Genomic DNA, 19,326 nt, shown 5'->3' on the forward strand with positions numbered 1-19,326 from the left:
TGGAGGTATGAATTTCCACAGCTCCCTTTTAACTCAGGCAGAAGATATGACCTTTGTGCTGTTCTTTTAATATGTCTGATGCAGGCTGATATTTTTCCAGAAATTTAATCCTGCGGTAAAATAATGAAAATCAACACATCATGCAGAGAGATTAGGAGAGAAAAGGGGGATGCAAAGTCATCAGGTGTTTATAATGCCTTAAAACCTGAAATGTTTCCTTGAGGATTCAAAATAAAAGTGCAAAACTAAGGGAAAGCAGACTCAGGTTCTCTCCTTCCCTAAAAAGTTTGCCTGGTATCAATGAGAACAAGATTATGGTCACTTGGCTGGGTCACAGGCCACCTGGACCAGCTGCCTTCAGCTTTCCAGATGATTCCCATCACCTAAATCATAGAAACCACCTGGAAAGACACAGATCTGACCCAGTGACCATGTACCATGTCCTGGCACACACACCCTGCACATACAGCCAGTGGCCAAGCCCTGGGCCACCACAGAGAGCTCTTTGCTAAATGGCAGTAAATGCTGCTGGGTAGCTAAAGTTTCAACTTCCATTCAGAGACTGCAGTCAGAGATCAAGCAATGAAAGAGTTTCTTTGAATTATCATTAGCAGCAAGATGTAAAATACCAGAGAAAGGGGAAACACAAAGGAAGAGGTATATGTTCGTGCACACAAGCACACAGGAGTACCATTATCTTGTGCTGTGCTGATCAATTTTTCACTTCATTTCTCCTCCAACCTTTTTTTGGCCCCCAATATCCTTCAAAAGCTTTCACAGTCTGTAATAAATGACAATTCACCATACCTCAGGGCTCCAAGCCGATGAGCTGTCAGTAGCATCATTTACTTCCAATCCCTGGTTGGCAAATGCTGTCTCCATTTCCAGACGTCCTTCCCTGTGTGCCTGGCTGACACCATCCCCAGTTCTGGGCTCCATCCTAAGCCCTTTGTGCTGCCCAGTGCCCTTACTCCTGGTTGTTGTTCTTGAATCAACAGATACACGGTCATCTTCACGATAAGAGAGGTTGTCTTGGTAACTCAGTTGGCTTAGTCCATCCAGATCTAACAATTTGCAGCAAGAAAATAATTTCAGAGTGATTAGAACAAATTCCTCCCCTGTGCCAAAATGTGCCTTTCTCTCCTTTCTTTTATTATTTTTTTAACTTTTCCCTAATCTCCAGTGCTTACAAGAGACAGTTTCTGTTTCCTCCATCACTAAACCCATGAAATCAGCAATCCTGTTTAAATCAGCATTTGATGGAGGGGACATGGCTGTTTCTCACCCCATCCTGAACTGAGAAACCTGTTGCCTTTACTTGAAAAAGTTATCCACCAAATGCAAGTATCAACCAAGTGTCTGGGATATTCAAATGGAGCCCCAAAGCAATCTCTTCTGCAAAAACACAGGTCAAACTGCAGAAAAGCACAGCAGAGGCCTGATGAACAGGTATCACAATTTCCTCCTGGGCAGGAGGAGATGACACAAGTTAGCACTGTCCTCAAGAGCATGGAGCTGGTGAGGAAGGCAGCTTCACAGACATAACAGAGGGCCAGCATTACCCTCTCACCCATCCCTGAGAGCTCAGGTGAACAGGACCAGCTCCACAAACCAACTAGAAATCTCCAAATCCCATACTTGGGCTGAATTGTCCCAAGGACAACTGAGGGGAGATGTGTTGCCTAATTTCCTAACTGCTTTTATTAGTTTTAATTCATCTTGTCCTACACACACTTACTTCATGAGCTAGAGTAAGGTTCATTAATGAGAATAAAATAATCCTCTCTGCTTCACACCACTGATTCCTTTTCTACACCATTGAAATCTCTATTATGAACACAGGGTGCTTTTCTCTACTTGAAAGCACCAGTGAGAGCTCTCTGGATGGAGCAGCACAGACGATTACATGTCCAGGGACACAGATGAAAATGACATCATGATTTGGCCTTGGATGTGTTCTGCAAGCACTTTCAGAAGAAAACCAGGGACATTCCTCCTCCTAATGCATCTCATGATGAGCCTTGCTTCAGGAACACGGGGAGATTCTGCCTCCATCTCTTTCAAATAAGCAAAAAGCAGTCACAGTGACAGAATGATCTGTGCTTCCAGACAGCAGTGAAAACATAAAAACTTCCTTTGCAAACAGAGCTGTTTGGAGTTTAAAGGTTTCACAGAAGGAGGTGAGGTTGGAGTGGCCTCTGGAGGTCATCTTGTCCACTCCCCTGCTCAAGATGGGCTACATCTTTCTTTGTTCCTACGAAGGTCACTACTAAAGAACAATCATTTTTTCAAATTTGGTCTCCAATTAAAAATTTTTAAAGTAGTATTAATTACTGTGTTTAATAGAAAATTATTAGTTGTTTTTCTTAAACAAAACAATGTTTTTATTCCCTGTCTGATAAATGAGATAAGGAATCTGGTGCCAACTGACATGGAGAAGGTTGAGGTGCCCAACAACTTTTTCTGCCTCAGTTTTCACTGTCAGCTGTTTGTCTCACATCTCTCAAGTCCGTGAATCTCCAGGCAGGGACTGGAGGAATGAAGTCCCACCCGTCTTAGGAGATCAGGTTTGAAACCCTCTGAGGGACTTGAACATACACAAATCCATGGCACCAGATGAGATGCATTCCAGTGTCCTGAGGGGACTGGCTCATGCAAGAAAGACACGGACCTGTTAGAGCAGGTCCAAGCAGGGCCATGAAAATTGTCTGACAGCTGAAACACCTTTTGCATGAAGACAGGCTGAGAGAGTTGGGGCTGTTCATCCTGGAGAACAGAAGATGTCAGGAAGACCTTATTGCTGCTTTCCAATACTTGAAGAGGGATCATAAGAAAGATGGAGAGACAGTTTTTGCCAAGGCCTGTAGTGACAGGACAAGGGTAATGGTTTTAAACTGAAGCAGGTAAATTTAGATTGGATATAAGGAAGAAATTCTTTACTATGTGGTGGTGAGACCACTGGCACAGGCTGATTAGAGAAGCTGTGGGTGCCCCAGCACTAGAAATGTTCAAGGCCAGGCTAGATGGGGCTCCAAGTAACTTGATCAAGGCAGGGGGATTGGACTAGATAAATTTTAAAAGTCCCTTCCAACCTGAGCCATTCTGTTATTCTCTACACATCCCTCTGTCTTAGAACAAAATGCCCAAATCTTTCTGAGTTGAAGAAATTTTATGTTTGGCCTTAGAAGCAAATATGCTGCTTCTGATGCTTATCTGCTCCACACACACACAAAATCCAATGAGGGGAGTGGGGATTATATTCAAGAAATATTTCCTGCAGATGAACAGAAATCCTTGCTCCTCTTCTTGGCTGCTCTTTCAATTTAAGAACTCAGAAATTAGGAGAATAACTTTACCCCCTTTCTTCAACTATGAATGATCTCACACTCTCCCTCCCAGCAAAATGCTTCAAGCACAGGCACTTCAACTGAGAAGTCTGAGAGCATCTCACAGCTTTGTAATTATGGTCCTCTTCTTCATGGGAGATGGTCCTTCAGGAGCAAAGAGGGACCCAAATTCCTATCTCTCAAACTCCAGGTGAGTGTTCTTCTCACTTCATTCTGAAATGCCAAACCCATCTCTTCTCCTCCTCCTCATCCTCCCATCTGGCAGAGCTAGTTCTGAAACTGAGAGCCCTTATTGTCTCACCTCTGCCCTGAGCTGAAAGTCTTGAGTGAGGGTAGAAAGTAATTTAATTTTTTTTGCCATTACCCCCATTCTTCTCTACAAATTCAGAAAACAGAAAGAAGTCAACAGAAGAGCATAAGCAAGAAATAAAATAACAGAAATTCCATGCATTTACAGAGACTGAATGGATACAGGCACTCCTTAAGGCATTTAATTAGCAAGCCAATGCCTAATACACATTTAAACAGTGGGTCATCCATCAAAGCACACACCACACAGCAGGCTTTCAGAATAAAATGCTTCTGTAGTAAGAAATTATCCTCACACAATTGTCTTGTGGGTTTGACTCCTGCTGGGATAATATCTAGATCAATAATAGAGGAATTTTCAAAAACTACATTAAAGCCATAAAAGTCTACCCGTAGCAGGAGAACTCCAGAAGTGTATTAATAGAGCAACCATCTCCCTAAGACTCAGGCACAAAATGAATGTGTTAGGGAAGCAAATGTAGTATTCAGGGGAAGTAAGGGAAAAGGTGATTCACCCAAACCAATCAGTGAAACAGTCTGGCTTTTTCTTTAAATTTAAAGCAGTTTAGTAAGAGATAATCACGTATAAATACCAGTATTAGATGATCATTACAGGTAATAGCCTGACTATACAGACTAGAACAACTACACCTCTCCAATTACATCCGTTCCAACATTATACTCACAAAATAAATGTTGAAAACAAAAGTTCCTCCCGTAAAGGAAAAGGTCAGAGCAGTAAAATGCCTGTAATTTACCTGAGAGATATTTAAGGAAGAAAATGTCAACCGTCTTATGAATACCTGACATGAATAAACAGCACAGCATCAGGGACAGAGGTTGAGACAGCATTATCTGAACTTTAATTAGCCAAGAGTCCCTGCAGAGCAATAGCAGACAATTCTAAAATTAAGGGCAGATAGTACTGTACAATGAAAAGGTGTGGTGTATCCTAAGAATCCTGTCTCCCAAACTTTCCCATTCAGGTCACATGCACACAATCCAGGAAGAAGGCAAGGGGGATACTGGCTAGCAGAAATCACCAATAAATCAGAGAAGTCTGTGTTCAGAGTTGGAGAACTGTCTGTGAAGAAACTGTGACTTCCATCAGATGAAAGGATGAGCATGACCTCCTAATAGAACCCTAACAGGAGCTGGGATATGGAAGCGTGTCTCCAAAGATACAGGGAATGCTTGGCACATCAGACACTGAAAACAAGGCTGGAAAATATTGTGCAGTCCCTCCTCACAATGGCAGGCAAATATTCTGGCTAATGTACAGTGTCTTTCTTTTTTTTCAATGACACACAATCCCTCAGTACAATGAATCATTACCATGTGCCAAAGAAATGTCCTGAGAGGTCTCATCACTTCCTAAAACCCAATGCCAGAGTTAAAAGATAAGGCCTGGTAGATCTTGTTAAATTAACACCACGTAGTTCATTAACCCATAAGAAACACAGTTGAAGAATTTATGTGTGCCCATTACCTGTGCTGACCAAGGCCAAGTTTTCTCTGGGGACTTCAAGAAATCACTGGGCTTCCACACACCAAAAAAAAAAGAAAAATTAAAATAAAACCAAAGAAAATAGATCTCTTCTTTAGACTGTATAGAAACTCACGGAGAAAGTCAAAAACCTCTTTAAAAATTGTCCAGAGGAGGAAAGCATTTCAGAATGCATACCTAGGTATGTCTGGTCTTGAAATCCTCCTAGCTACAAGCAGTGAGTTTCAAACCCCTCTTCCTATAAGACAGCAGAAATATGGCTTAGTGGGACTGAGGTGTATTTGCCCTCACTCAGCAGCAATCCTCTTGCCTGGCACCTGCTACAGCCCCAGTTCCAAACCACCCTGCAGTACCCCTGCACCTCTTGCACTGAGACAAACATGATGCAGGGAGACCAAGCAGTGTTCCTGCCCCTGGTTATTTTGAGATTAGCCTCCAAAAGAGTGCTAAAAAACTTCCTAGAAGAGCCTCAAAGGAGCAGAATCATTACCTAATTACAATAAATCTAAACAAAAATGGCTTGTAAATTTTAGGGGTTAAAGAGAAAAAGGATCTTAAATTTCAAGTGGCATTATGCAATCAGGCCAAGATTGTTTAATTTACCACATGCTGGGTAATAGTCTGAGAAGGCTCCATGTTTCCAGAGCTAAAATAGGCTCTTTATTAACAGGGTGATTTGCAGAGAGGCTGTGGGCAGAGCTGGCATTCAAGCCTGTTCAAGTCCCCAGAGCATCTTCTAAACACTTCCTTCATGCTGTGTGCACTCCAAGATCTATTCAGGTTACTACAAAGATTTTTTAACAGGTGAAAAGTTAAAGCTAAAATGAGTCCAAAGTGCAGACTGTCACGACAGTGAAAACAGAAACAGGGGGTCAAGGAAACTCTCCTGTGAGAACATGATGTGAGAAGACTTTGCCGTATGCCAAGGCTGAGTGGGAGAGAAGTTATTCAGGGCTCTCCAAGATGCTCAGCTTCACTGTGTGCCTGAGTTTGCCATAGATCTTGGATTATGTAAGAGATGAAAACTACCAGCAATATGAGTAAAAGACTTGTTAAGAGTATACAAGAAGAGAAGTCTCAGACAAAGTCTGAACATGCCATGATCCCAGTCTGGACTCAGCACTTTCAAAAGATCCTCATTCCTCCCACCAAGAGGATCTGCTCAGCTCAAACAGTGTGTGATACACCCTTGGGGCACAATGATGGCTTTAAATCCACAGATTTTTATGTTTCATGATCATGCCACCAGCTAGGTACCTCTGAAAATAAGAGAAACTCTGCACTGTGTTGTATCAGAAGAAGAGCTAGATGGAGAGACATATCCTCAAATGATCTAATTGGAGGGTGCATTAAATTCAAGCAATTATATTTCAAAATTAAAACATTCTATTGAACTAAAAACAAAGGGCACTTTTATGGCTCTTCTCTATAATGAACTTCTCCAGATTTTAGAATGTGTTCAGGCCAATTTTCTAAATAGCTATGTTTTTAAATGCATTTCATCTCTGTTTGTATAAAAGAGTCATTACATTAGTCCATGGAAGACCATAAAATTCTTCCCTTCTGTGCTATAAATTTTTAGTTTCTGTCATTGCCTGACATTTGGCATATGCACTGGCAAACGATACAGCATAATTCATTCAATGTTCACCTTGTGTTTGTGAAGTTGTTACAAAAGGAGACATCCAGCTTCTGCTAAAAGGCTTGCTAAAGAGATGACTTATGTGGCACAGATAAAAAATAATTAGAACCAAGTCCTGCAGTCTTTACTCTGGAAAAATTTCCAATAAAAGTCCATGAGAATCCCTGCGGGTTAAGGAAACAGAATTCAATAACAATATGCAATTAATGGAAAGATCTTTATAAACTTCAGCAAGTCCTGGACACTTCCCTGTAAGCATTTTAGCTGCAGGTAAAATCAGGAAACCAAGTTTAGCAAGAGAGAATGGAAGAACCAGGATTTGTTCTCCACAACAAAAGAACCTCTCTGTGTTGAGGCTACAGATTTCAGACTCCAACTTCTTTAACCCTGCTCTATGCAAGCAGTACCTCTGCATTCAGACACCTCTGTCCTGTGCTCCTTGTGGCTGGAGGGCAAGTGGCTGAATTTGGGTCTACACTCCCCCTGCTTTTTATTCAGGTACTTCTGATCAAAAACTTTGTGACCATGACACAGGGGTCTCAAACTGTTTAATCATGTCATGGTTATTGCCTGAAGGTGCTGTCTGTTTGTCCTCCTCCCCATATGGGAGAAAAACACAACTCGGGCTTTAGACAGTCTGCTGCCCCTGGCCGAGAAGCCAGAGGACAGAACACACTTCTGCCTCTCAGGTGCACCCTCTGGGGGGAAAAAGTGACCGAGGATTTAGGGAGGACTGGGGCATGAACTGGAGAATCACCTGCTTCTTCAAACCTCTGGAGAGCTCGGTGATGCCATATCGTATCAGCAACATTTACATGTTATTGGACCCTGCTCAACTCTGCATGTTAACCAATTTTTTTTTTTAATGAAGATTTTTAACAGAGCAAAACACAAAGTCACAATACACAGAAGAACCACCTGTAAAACCATTGCATGTGCAAAGTAGCAAACAAAGGACTTGAAAACTTTTTCATGCTTCCATTCTCCTGCAGCCCCTGCCAAGGTGGGGAGAGACCTTCTTTTGTGCAGGAAAAGCAACTCGGATGTAACCTGCTCAGGGTAGCGCCACAAACACATAAATACTGCACGTGGCTAACAGGCATTGCTGACTCCATCTGCCAGCAGCAGACGAGCTCGGGAGACCAATGTAAATTCTAACCTTTAAAAGTGAAGATAACACATTTGAGCACGTCCCCGTGCTGCCCTTGCCCTCCTGCTGCCAGCACGTGCGGTGCACAGGGGATGGCTGTACCCTCCTTAGTGCTGAGCACCTGCCAGATGGGGAAAAGAAGGCTCAGGACATGCTGTATATACCTGGCTTGGTCAGGATGGAAACACAGGAGCATTTTGCTGATGTCCTTGCCAGCAGCACCAGGGGAGCACAGCAGCAGGATGTTGGAAGCGGTGGGATGGCAGCAGTGACTTTGCACTCACAGATTTCTGTGTGAACAGCCCAGCTGTCGAGTGTGGTCAGGCCACTGCTCATTCTGCAGCATGAAGGGCATGATTTGGTTGCCAAGACTCACTTTGGTAATCTCCATGGCAAACTCTAGCAGCTGAGCAGTGGAGAGGGAGGCTCTCCCATTTTGGGAGGGTAAACACCTTCCTCCGCCTCAAACCTCACATCAACCACAGGTGAGGAAACTGGAACCTGCTTTTACATACTCTGCTAGGTCTATTAAAAATCTGCAGTATAAACTTAAGGACAAGTGCTGTCACAGCTCCATAAATCTGCCTGCTGCTGCACAGGAGGCTGCACTCCTCTCCCAGGACAGAGCACCAAAGCCAGCTGATCCCAGCAGAAGCTGACCCCTTTCATGCCACCACTCTGGTAGGTTTGACCCTCTGGTGTGGTGTGCCACAGTTTGACAAAAGCCTGCTCTTCCTGCTGGAAAACTGCTCCCAGCTGGAGGAAAAAAAGCTGTGTTTGTACTCTGATAAAAGTGAAAAATTTTTAAACATTAGTTTGTAAACGGTCGGTGACCAGCTGTCATAAAATTTGATTACTTTTATGTAAGCTATTAAAAATAACCTTCTTTGAAATTTTCTTAGGTAAAAACTATTTCAAGCTGTAACAACCCCATGGCTTAAATGTGGTCTGTTCAAATAATCAAAACATATAAAAATAAACATTCCTTTCAGCCAACTACCTGCATTTCTACCTGCAGCTCATGTAAGCTCTACAAAATTTATCTAATTGCTCAGCAAATGCTATTACGTTCTACTTATATGCGTATCCCTTTTGGGTGATTAAGATAAATATAAAAAAAATATCCCAGTTTAACCAAAAGTCCACATTTCACTCAAACAACTCTCTAAAAGTCCTGTGTAAAATAACATCTTTAGTAATTAAACCACACCTTTCACCATTTTCTCAAACAACTGTAACATTAAAATTCTGGGTCTGCAGGCATGAGGCTGTAAACTTAGATAAATGTGCCTAAACATAACGTGAAATTCCGATTGTTACAAGAAATTTTGCAAAGGCCACGTGGATGCAGGACTCCTGGACAGCTCCTGTCAGGGCACTGCCCTGCCTGCAACTCCCTGCAAAACACAGCAGAGCCCTTTTGCTAAGACAGGAGGGGAAGGGTGGGGGGATGGAGGAGAGAAGCTTGGCATGGTGTGATATATTATTGGCTGCTTGACTTTGATTTCAACTTCCCCAATCCCCAAGGCACGACTGCATCACTTGTTAGGACAGTGGCTGCCATTCCTCACAAACATTTGGAAGCACACAGGCTAATTAAACGGTGGCACTGGGGAATCTGCAGCAAATGCCTGATGTGTCTGCTGCTGAATCACTGCCTGAGCAGCCGGCAGCTCCGTGTCAACTTAATATCTCTGTATTAATAAAAGTAACTTAACCCAGGGGAGAGGAAAACGATCACCATTCAAACACACAAGTGTCCTGATTAGCAAAGGACAAGGGGGAAGCATTTTCTGTATCACCATGGAAACTTAAATAAAGGGCCCATAATTACAATCTAAATTCTGGAGAGATAATGAATACATCTTGAGATCTGCAGATGTTGTGTAGCATATACATATTTCTAGCAACTTCAACTCAATTACTTCTATGCAGCATCTGTTTTACAAATCAACTTCCCACTGCTCCTAAGGAGGCATGTGGGATTTTTAATTTTTTTTTTTTTTTTCCCAGAGGAGACAGTGGGGGAAGAAGGGTGACCTCTTTTTCTGGCAAGGTATTTCAAACTACCACTATTTATTTAGAAATTTCAAACACCCAGTCAGTTACAAAGTTAGCTTACAGGCATCCAAATACACCAAGCTAAAACGCATGAAATAAATAATTCAAGAAGTCTCTGCAGTGTTACCAAGTATAAAGAATAACTTATCATTTGCTCCAAGCCTACCCAAGAAAAAGAAGTACTGAATAAAATACATTATGTAGGTGTGAAATATAGAGGTACTGCACATATCCTGTCTGCCTACGTGTCAAAAAACAACAAACAACAGTCATTTTGGCTGAACAATGGAAACTTTCCAAATGCCAAATTTCTGGTTTTCCTATACATTTAATGTTGCTCTTCTGCATCCACTTTTGTCTTAGAGATTTTGATTCTGCTGTACAGAAGTCAGTGAGAGTTTCAATGGGAACATCACCAAGCCCTGAAGGAAGCAGAAGTAATACACAAAAGAAATGCATTTGATCACATAAACAAGACAATATCAGTACATCTATGCATAATGCATGCACTCAGAGCATCCCAGGAGCACTTGTGGCTGTGTTATTTGCTTTTACAGAAACAGTCACACAGGTCTGGCCTTAAAATTTTCATGATCAAGATGACAGAGAGGAGCAGTGGTCTGTAACAGCTCCTACCTCAGCAAAACCCAGAACTGTGCACAGAAAGAAAAGGGCTTTTCTTTGGAAAACGGGCAAGGTCTGCTGCAAACAAGGGATTTGTTAAAGCTTCTCAGAGAAAGGAGGAACATTTTGTACAGGGAACACGCAGCAACACACATGGAGTTGCTCCTATCAATTCCTAGGTGGCTACAGCTCTGTAGTAGTTTTCAGTCTGGAGTCTTCTTCCTGCTCTTGCTGTCAGACACTTGAACTGGGAATTCAAACTGACACACAAAGTAATGCAACTGCCTGATTTAGGCTTGAGTGAGGAGGAGGGCACCCGATCCAAACCACTCCCTTAGATCCCAAATGCGTTCAAAATCACTGGAGTAGACACACACTTCTGCACACTGATAGGACACTGCTGACTAACACCCCCTGGTCTTTTAGTAATGGAGAGGATTTCTCCTTGCACCATCCCTATGTGTTTTCATCCCTTTCTGCCAGGTATAAAAACCAGGGGGAAATTTGGTGTCCAGTGCTAAAGGTGAGGTTTGCCCCTCTCTGCTGAGTGTCAATAGACAGTGCCCTGCTTTTGCCATCTCTGCCTCTCCATCTGTCCTCACCCCATGGCCAAACCAACTGGGAAGCTCCCCAAGGGGAGTGCATTTGGGTGTTTGCATGAAATGCAGTCAGAGAATCACAGCTTAGAAACGTTTGCACCAGGGGATATTTACAACAAAAATAATTTTTAAGAAAAGAGAACAAAACAACAGAAAAGAGAGGAATCAGAGAAAAAGACATTTTTTGGCTCTGACCACCTCTACAGTGAAACAATACAGCAGTCAGAGTAATACACCCCAATTCTGTGCACTGCTGTGCAAAGAAATAGAGGACTGCCCACAGAAAACAGCATGAAAACCAGCATATTTTCCTGTTGTTTCTTTCCTACTCCCAAAATTGGATTTTAAAAATAGGAACATGGGATTCCACGTCAAACTGGCTCTCACTGTGCTGCCTAAGGTTCTTCCGTAGCTATAGGAAATGGCAGCCAAGAGGCTGAACCACAATCATCCCTGATTTTCCCAATCACCTACTTTACATCTTACATGTGGAGCAAATATGAGTCAGGCTTCATTTGTGCTACTGGGTTCTATTAGCACAGGCCCAGGATTTGTGCAGAAGTGGAAGAAAAGAGAGATTACACACTGTAGGAGACAATGCTAAGACAGGAAAACCCCTGGTGCGGATGTAGTTACATCCATGAGTCAGCCTGCAGCTCTCTGGCAGCTCAGGTTACGTTGTGTGCAGGAAATGTGCAGCTGCAGAGGCAGAAAAGCACCTTCTGTCAGCAGATGTCATGTTACACTGGGGACACTGCAGAGCACAGGTGGAGCTGAGTGTGCTCTGGGGCGTGGGGCTGGAAAGGCTCATGGGCTCAGAAACGAAACATACTGCTGGATGCCAATGGGTGGTGAAGTAGAAAACACTGTCCTTTCCTTCCAACAAAAAAAACAAACTTTCCCCTCACCAGTATTGTTTTTATGACAGTTTTCCTGGTAGCTTTCATACCACAATGGGTTGAATTCCTTCAGGTTCCCCATCCATCATTTCTTCTATTTGTTTGTTTGGCTTGGATATGAACTTCCTCAAATGCAAGGGAGTCACTTCCTAAACTTCCTCCAGTACACCTAAGGAAGCTTCTCTGGACTGGCACTAGTTCCTTTCAGCTAGCAGAAATCAAACTGGCCAAGGAAACATCCAGGAAACTCAGGTCACTGACGTTGCTCCTCTTTAAAGCAGTTTCAGCACTCCACATGAGACCCAGTGTATGCACACACCATTCACAGCACCCAAACATCAGCTTCACACCCACAAGCCTTTGTTTGCTGATTAATAGTGTGGAAATGAACTCCCTCAAGAAGATATTTGTTTGGATTTGCGACAGAAAACAACAGCATTGCAACAAAGCAGATATTTATTTTCCCACTGATTTTTCTAATTGAAACTTTGTTTGCTGCCAGAGGGTTGATTCACCACAGCTCCCCTTTACTGCTGCTGTAACACCACAGCACTCCCGGGAAAATCACCAACTTTGGGAGCAGCAGTGGGTGGGAATGTGGTGCAGCAAGACTCACGTGCCTTCAGGACCGAAGCTGTCACCCAAAAGAAACAACCCTGTCCTCCTGCCCTTCCCCTCTTCCCTTTGTTTCAATTTTGGCAGTCACATGGCCAACTCACCTGGTTTAAAAGTAAAGGGAAGGGGCTGCTGGGTCTTGTTTGAAGCAAGAGGCTGGGCTGCTTCACCACACAGTGGCTTGCTCCTGAGGCCAGGCATGGGAAGCAGCTCAGCTGTGTGACTGGGGAAGGATGTTGTACCTCAGCTGCAGTTTTACATCAATAACTGGCAATTGCAAAACTCAGGCCCAAGGGTTTTATAGCTACATTATTTATGGCAATAAGTCTAACCCTTAAAACTGACCTCGAGACACAGAACTCCAGCAAACCACAGGGCTCTCATTAATCCAAATTCAGGGCTTTCTCTCCAGCACCACCAGTCTCATTATTTGCTAGAAAATACTCCCACAACAATTATGCTCTATAGCCTGTACAGGTCTGAATCTCTCTCACCCCGAGGAGATAAATGCCTCCAAACACCCAGCTCGTGGGGGAAAGTCCTCATGAGTCCCTCCAGGGATGCTTTATCTCACAGGGGTACTGAGCTCTCTAGGAGGGGAGCACCTGCCTGGACAAAAGAGAACTTTTAGGTGGTGCAATGATGCCATGAGAGCATCAGCTGTTTCCATGGTCATGGTGATGCCCTAGGTTTTAACTTTTATATTTTTCAGATTCTGCACTGCGTAGTGTGTAACTCTGAAGTTTCTTGTAGCCTGTTAACTTCTGCTCTCTCATGCTAGGCAGACATAACAAAGCCTCTCCAGGCCTGCTCTCCAAGGACACCCAGACTGTCCTAAGCCCAAAAAGTATAAACCAAAGAGCTTCTAAAGGGGGCAAGCAGAGGGGAAATTACATCATTAAACTGAAGCTTTAATTGGAGAATTAACCCTGATATGCAAATGAACTAAACCTGTAAAAGTATGAAGAACTTGGGACCTCTTGTCCATCTTGGGATCCATCTTGGCAGCAACCTCTGGCTCCCATGGGGTACCTTTGAAGGCCTTTCAAATAAATACCTACTTTTATTCCCTTACTCCTTTCTAGTCTCTGTTTCTAGGAGGCCTCTTAAGGCATCAATGGGAAGGGATTTTCTACAGATTTTGCTATGGACTGATTTAAGATTCAACCCAAGTTAATCATGCTGGTCTACAAATAGGTACTGATGAAGTGTCCCTAAGTCCATCTGTGGAAACTGCATGAGAATCACACAAACAGCATCTGTGGAGGTACAGCCCAACCACACCTTCCTCATTACCTGCAAGACCCCCAGAGCCCAACAATAACATTCCCTGTCCTTAAAACTACACAGTTTTACCTCCATGACTGTAATCTCCCTATTTCCTTTCACTGCAGAAAATGAATTTTCCCCTTGGTTACTAAAACCACTTCAGGAGTCTATGAGGCCACTCCAAAGGATGGCTGCTGCCACCAGGTCATTACAACAGCCAAAAATTAACTAGGCACAAGGAATTTATATCCACACCCCTACCTGGCAAAGGGTGAAGATCAACACCAGCTCACCTTTTGGCAGAGTGATCCCATCTTATATCACCTTACATTAGCGGGTTTTGTGCTGTTAAGCAATGCAAGGAGGCTGGGAGGTAACAGGGATGGATCATCTGTGCTTCCAGCAAGCCCCTGCAGGCCAAGCTAGCAACAACTGCAGCAGAAAAGAAAAACCACCAAAAAAAGGAAAAAAAAAAAGGACAAGCAGTACTACTGCTTGTGTCAGCACACAGAAATACTATGTTCCAGCTCTGCACAGAGTGCTGCTAGTATTGCCTGCACGTAACCTCCACCACAACACAATGAGATCATTCACACCTGCCTCGCCTGTAGTAGGAGAGGGAAGGTGAGGAGGCAGGGTTTCTAGGAGAGAGGCAGCATTTCCCAGATGCTGCCAAGATGCTGTTTATTGGTAAATGAAGTCTCTTGAGTCCTAAACAACCTTCCCAGAGGAAGATAGAGTCGCAACTGCCATATGGAGAGTGGGAAGAGGATGTCACTTAGCAAAAGTGGATCAGAAAATACATGCACAAACACACACGCTCACACACAATTTGTTCTGTAACTGCACAGAATGGCAAAATCCATTTCATCCTCTCAAATAAATCCTTCTCCATACAGCTTATGCAACCTTCTAGACAACAAGAGCAGATGAGAAGTACTCGTGAACAGAGCATCCTTCCCCAGGCCCCCAGGGAGATGGGCACAAGGAAGCTTTGCCCTCCAGACAAGGAACTTGGTGAAAACCCAAACCACTGATCTACTGTGGGCTGACAAAGATACTGTGTCTAAAACCATTGACTGAGGACGAACAGCAATGCTGACAAGCCCAAGACAGAGCTGGCAATGGTACCACCTTTGAAAAGTTGTGTTTTGAACCACTGTTTGGCTTCACTTCCCCAGCTGTAAAGCTGACATGCCACAATCCACCCTCCTCTCACAGCTGTTGTGTTCTCTTATCCCCACTGACTCCTGGATGAAGATCCCTTATAATTTGAAGACACAGAACTGCAAAGGAGTACTTTAAATATGAGTAGGAACATTGTACCACCTTCTCAGGGACAAAAGTCTGTGCACAAACACTCTGAGTGATTCTGAATTTCCCAGAGAGAAAGCATTCAATGCAAACTCACGTCTGCACTTCACTTCAGAAAGCCATGGGCTTGTATCACATTCTTCAGAGACCAGATGCATGCCCCCAGTCACGTTTGTGCTTTGTCCCACTCGAGCTGCCAGGAGTATTTTCTCTGAAGTGTTTTTGTCCACTGTCTGCCTTTGCTTTCATTCCCTTAGTGCTTGTGGTGGTATTGATTCAGTGTAGCCTCTTTAAATGTCCTTCTTAGAGCACAGGCACTGATTTTTTATAGGCCTACATTCTGGCTAGAACACTGGCTGGCTCCATACCCAGACAGGTGATAAAATTCATAAACACTTCACTTCTCAATGTGGAGACTGGCCATCTAGCTATTTCAGTCTCAACTTCAAGCAGAAATTTAATTTATCACATAATCAACATCTTTTTCTTATGGGTATATTTTGCTATATGGGTTTACAGGACCTAATGAAAACCTCACTTCTTGCCTAGGATTTCCTGTCCATGTGAAGGGTCATTTACTGAGGTCAGGAGTGTTCATACAGAGCAGAAAGAATAATTTCCTTTACTACAGCAATTACTGGCAAAAATCAATGACCCCTGTTAAGCTGGAGGCCAAGGTAAGTAAATGCAATAGTGCTTTCTAGATTTAAAAACTCCCAGAGCCTCAGAGGTGTGCTTCTCCTTACACATGTGCTGAGGAAAACCAGCCAGCCATCTAGACAGGGGTGTCACACTTCCTAGCATTCCAAGGCCATAAAAATTATTTTAGTGCAACTGAAATGCAACCTTTAGCTGGCACTGAGATTGTCCAGTTGATGGGGGGGGAAAAATCTCTAAGTTCTCCTTGCAGTGGAAGTACTGTCCTCACCTGTGAATTACTCCAGTGCTGTGAGCAGTGTCTGACAGCCTGGGAGGCTTCCACCACAGCACTTGCTGTGCAAAAATAGTTCAGCTGTGCTTCAGAAGGCTCAGCTCTGCTGCTGTGCCTGTCCCCGTGCCTTTTCGGGGCAGTGTCTGCAGAGACTGAGAACTTAATGGCCACTTTAGCTTTTTGTTTGCAAAGGACAACAGCCCTGAGGGAGAAGTGGGCTAAAGCCCTTGCTTTCATTGCAGTTATTGCTGTTCTTCATTTTTTTTGTTATTACAGTTTTTTTTCCCCTTTAGATTCATGCTGGGAAGCAGAAGGACTGGCCACCTCTACCCTTCTTGCAGTGCACTACTTTCAGATGTGGTTTATTGCTCCACTGTTTGGTTGGGTTTTTTCTTTTAAATTCTTAAGCCAAATGTGCCATGATGGATCTGGCAGCCACGCTCCCGCCAGCCACCCCCAGTCAGCTGAGCAGCAGCATCTCAGCTGTGGGGGGATGCAAAGGCTGCTCTCTCCCTGCTCTGCACTGTGAGACAGATTGTCACAAACACTGAGGTCAGACAATGGACAAGGGTCTGAGAGAGCAAGTTCATCTGTTTCTGCAAAATTCACAAGCACATGATTTGCCACTGGTGGCAGCAATCTGCACACACAGAAGCCTCTGCCTTGCCATCATTCCTTCTTAAACCAAACACCCGGCACTGCAATACTTCCTGCTGAGCTACCTTCTCAGTATTAAACTGTGGATCAAAAGCATTCAAAGTAAAAAAACCTTTTCCTTGCATTTGTCTGAAACCTCAGTACAATTTTACTCTAGCATCATTTAATTACAGACCAGCACTGGGCAGCAGCCAAACCTGCACCCTGTGATTAACCTGCCTCATGGTATCTGATGGATGTTTGACTTAAAAACCCAAGAATTTCATTGCTCAAACAATTTATTAGAACCCTAAGCCTAAAAATGGTTTTCAATAATATGTGTTCTGCTTCAGAGCCTAAGAAAATCTACTCTGGGAGCCAGGAAACATTTCCTAGGAGGCAAAAATGTGATCAAAAACATATTTGATAAAAAGGAGAAGGAGTAATGATAGTTTTTAACTACAATGCTATTTTATTTCATCTCAGAAGCATGCTGTCAGTTTAAGAGAAGGGAACGTTTATTGGATTTTGTTTTGCATCTCTTTTAAAAAAAATTATTCTCACCTAGGGTTGCAGGGTTTTTTTCCCCCTAAACCAAATAAACTGTATATTGGAATGACCTTGTAACGGTTTCTGTGGCTCTTTAATCACCAGTGGCTGTTAAATGAAGCATATCTATTTTCTCTGTTACATTACTATTGGCAACCAGGTCTTCAGTAAGTGCCCAGAAATATTTCCATGGCAACAAAAAGCATTCGGCATTGCTACTGTTTTGTGCCAATTTAGCTTTAAAATATTCTATTGTGGAGAGAAATATGGTACATTAAGTGAAATAAAGTCAAGATGCAATGTTCTGAAAATAATACGAGGATAAACAGGAAACATGTATTTTGCAGAAATGGGGGGGGAAACTGCCAAATGGAAGGAAAAAATGTTCAAAGCTCATTTTGATGCTACTGAACAGCTTTGCTGAATGTCAGCAAGTCCGTGTGTCACTTACATTGTCACTTAGGGTTAGGTAAAAAACTAACAGAAATAAGGGTACCTCAAACATCTTCTCTTGATCATTTTAATCCATGACTGAAATTTTAAGTTGCCAGGGTATTACAGTCTCTCTGCATGTCTAGGTTACCATCAGAAGAGTTCACACTCTTGATGTTAGAGAATGAATCTAAAGGAAAAAGAGGAAATAAAGAGTTGAAAAATAAAATACAAAGAGCATGTGTATTTTGGAAGTGAAAGTTCACTTAGAAGAGCAAAATGAGTTCTTCCACATCAAAGGGTCTGTGGAAGACTTTCAAATCACAGTTCAGCACTTTCTCTCCCATTATACGACTTAGTTCTGAGAAAAAAAGGCATCAGCTCCCAGCCCTCTAACCCTCAAACAGCCAACTTTTATGACTATGAAGTCTTGAGACCATTGCACGGCCCTTTGTGCAGCACATTGCAGAGATAAAAAGATTAAAGTCTATCTGAGAACATCTGGAATAATACTTCCTAGGGTCCAAAAAGCTATGCAGTGCTCCCTAAAGTGCTTGGTGTGGAAGCAGAGAGCTCTAGGAAGCAGCACTGTAGGTGCTGGGGAGCTCTGTGGGACCAGCCTTCCAGTCCACAATGGCCTAGGGAGAAGGAAAGCCAAAAAATATTGAGAGAGTCGAACAGCAACTTGACCAGTACCTGCTCTCAGCTGGGAGAGAGGTCCAGAGGGACCCCCCCTTGAGCTGCAGGGATGGGTCACTCTGGCATCTGTCTGTCCCTAAGTCTCACCAGGAAGCTCCATCTGGTCCATCACCCGCTCCTAGGACCTGTCTTTCTCAGATGTCCCTGCAGACAAGGCTGCAGGTGACAAAGAGCTCTTACAAGGACAGCAGCTCATTCCTGGGCCCCATTTCCATGAGAGCTCACCACCTTTCCTCCCACCTGCTGTGAGCAAGAGTGTGGCCCAGAGAGAGCAGGATGCCCTACAAATGATGCATTTGGCACCTGGCTGAGCCCCAGGATTTGCTGTGAATTGTTCCAACAGCCCCTCCTGAGCTACAGGCTCTGCAGGAGACAAGGTTAGGCCCTGGACAGCACTTGTCCAAGAGGATCCACGGCCCCAGCACTCCCTGAATGGACACCTTGTGCCCTGCTCCATGACTTCTGTACACACACTGGTCACATAATCCAAGCACACACAGCAAATCCAGCCCTGCAGCAGCACTGGCTCAGCGCCTATGGACAAACCCTGTGGGCAGGATATTGCACAGGCAATGCGTAGGAGTACCAGAAGGTAGGGGTTGGGCTCCAAGAGATACAACTCCAAGGTATTTAACCTGAGAACTGGCAATCATTCATTTGGAATACGAAACAAGCAATCCCAGTTTGGGAGGCAGAACAGCTAGACCAAAAGCGCTTTTTAATTATTTACTCCCTGGCCGTAA

The 19,326-nt window shown here is 43.5% G+C and overlaps 1 protein-coding gene across 1 annotated transcript in view; it reads right to left on the bottom strand.

Annotated features, from left to right (window-relative positions):
• SYT16 (synaptotagmin 16) overlaps nucleotides 1-19,326 on the bottom strand; it is a 93,301-nt gene that overhangs the window by 17,309 nt on the left and 56,666 nt on the right. The window contains exon 7 of the mRNA XM_069018500.1: nucleotides 808-1,064. Within this exon, the coding sequence (XP_068874601.1) occupies nucleotides 808-1,064 (257 nt within the window). The remainder of the gene's footprint in view (nucleotides 1-807; nucleotides 1,065-19,326) is intronic.

Source organism: Aphelocoma coerulescens, chromosome 5 (assembly GCF_041296385.1).
Source record: "Aphelocoma coerulescens isolate FSJ_1873_10779 chromosome 5, UR_Acoe_1.0, whole genome shotgun sequence".
Lineage (NCBI taxonomy): Eukaryota > Metazoa > Chordata > Aves > Passeriformes > Corvidae > Aphelocoma > Aphelocoma coerulescens.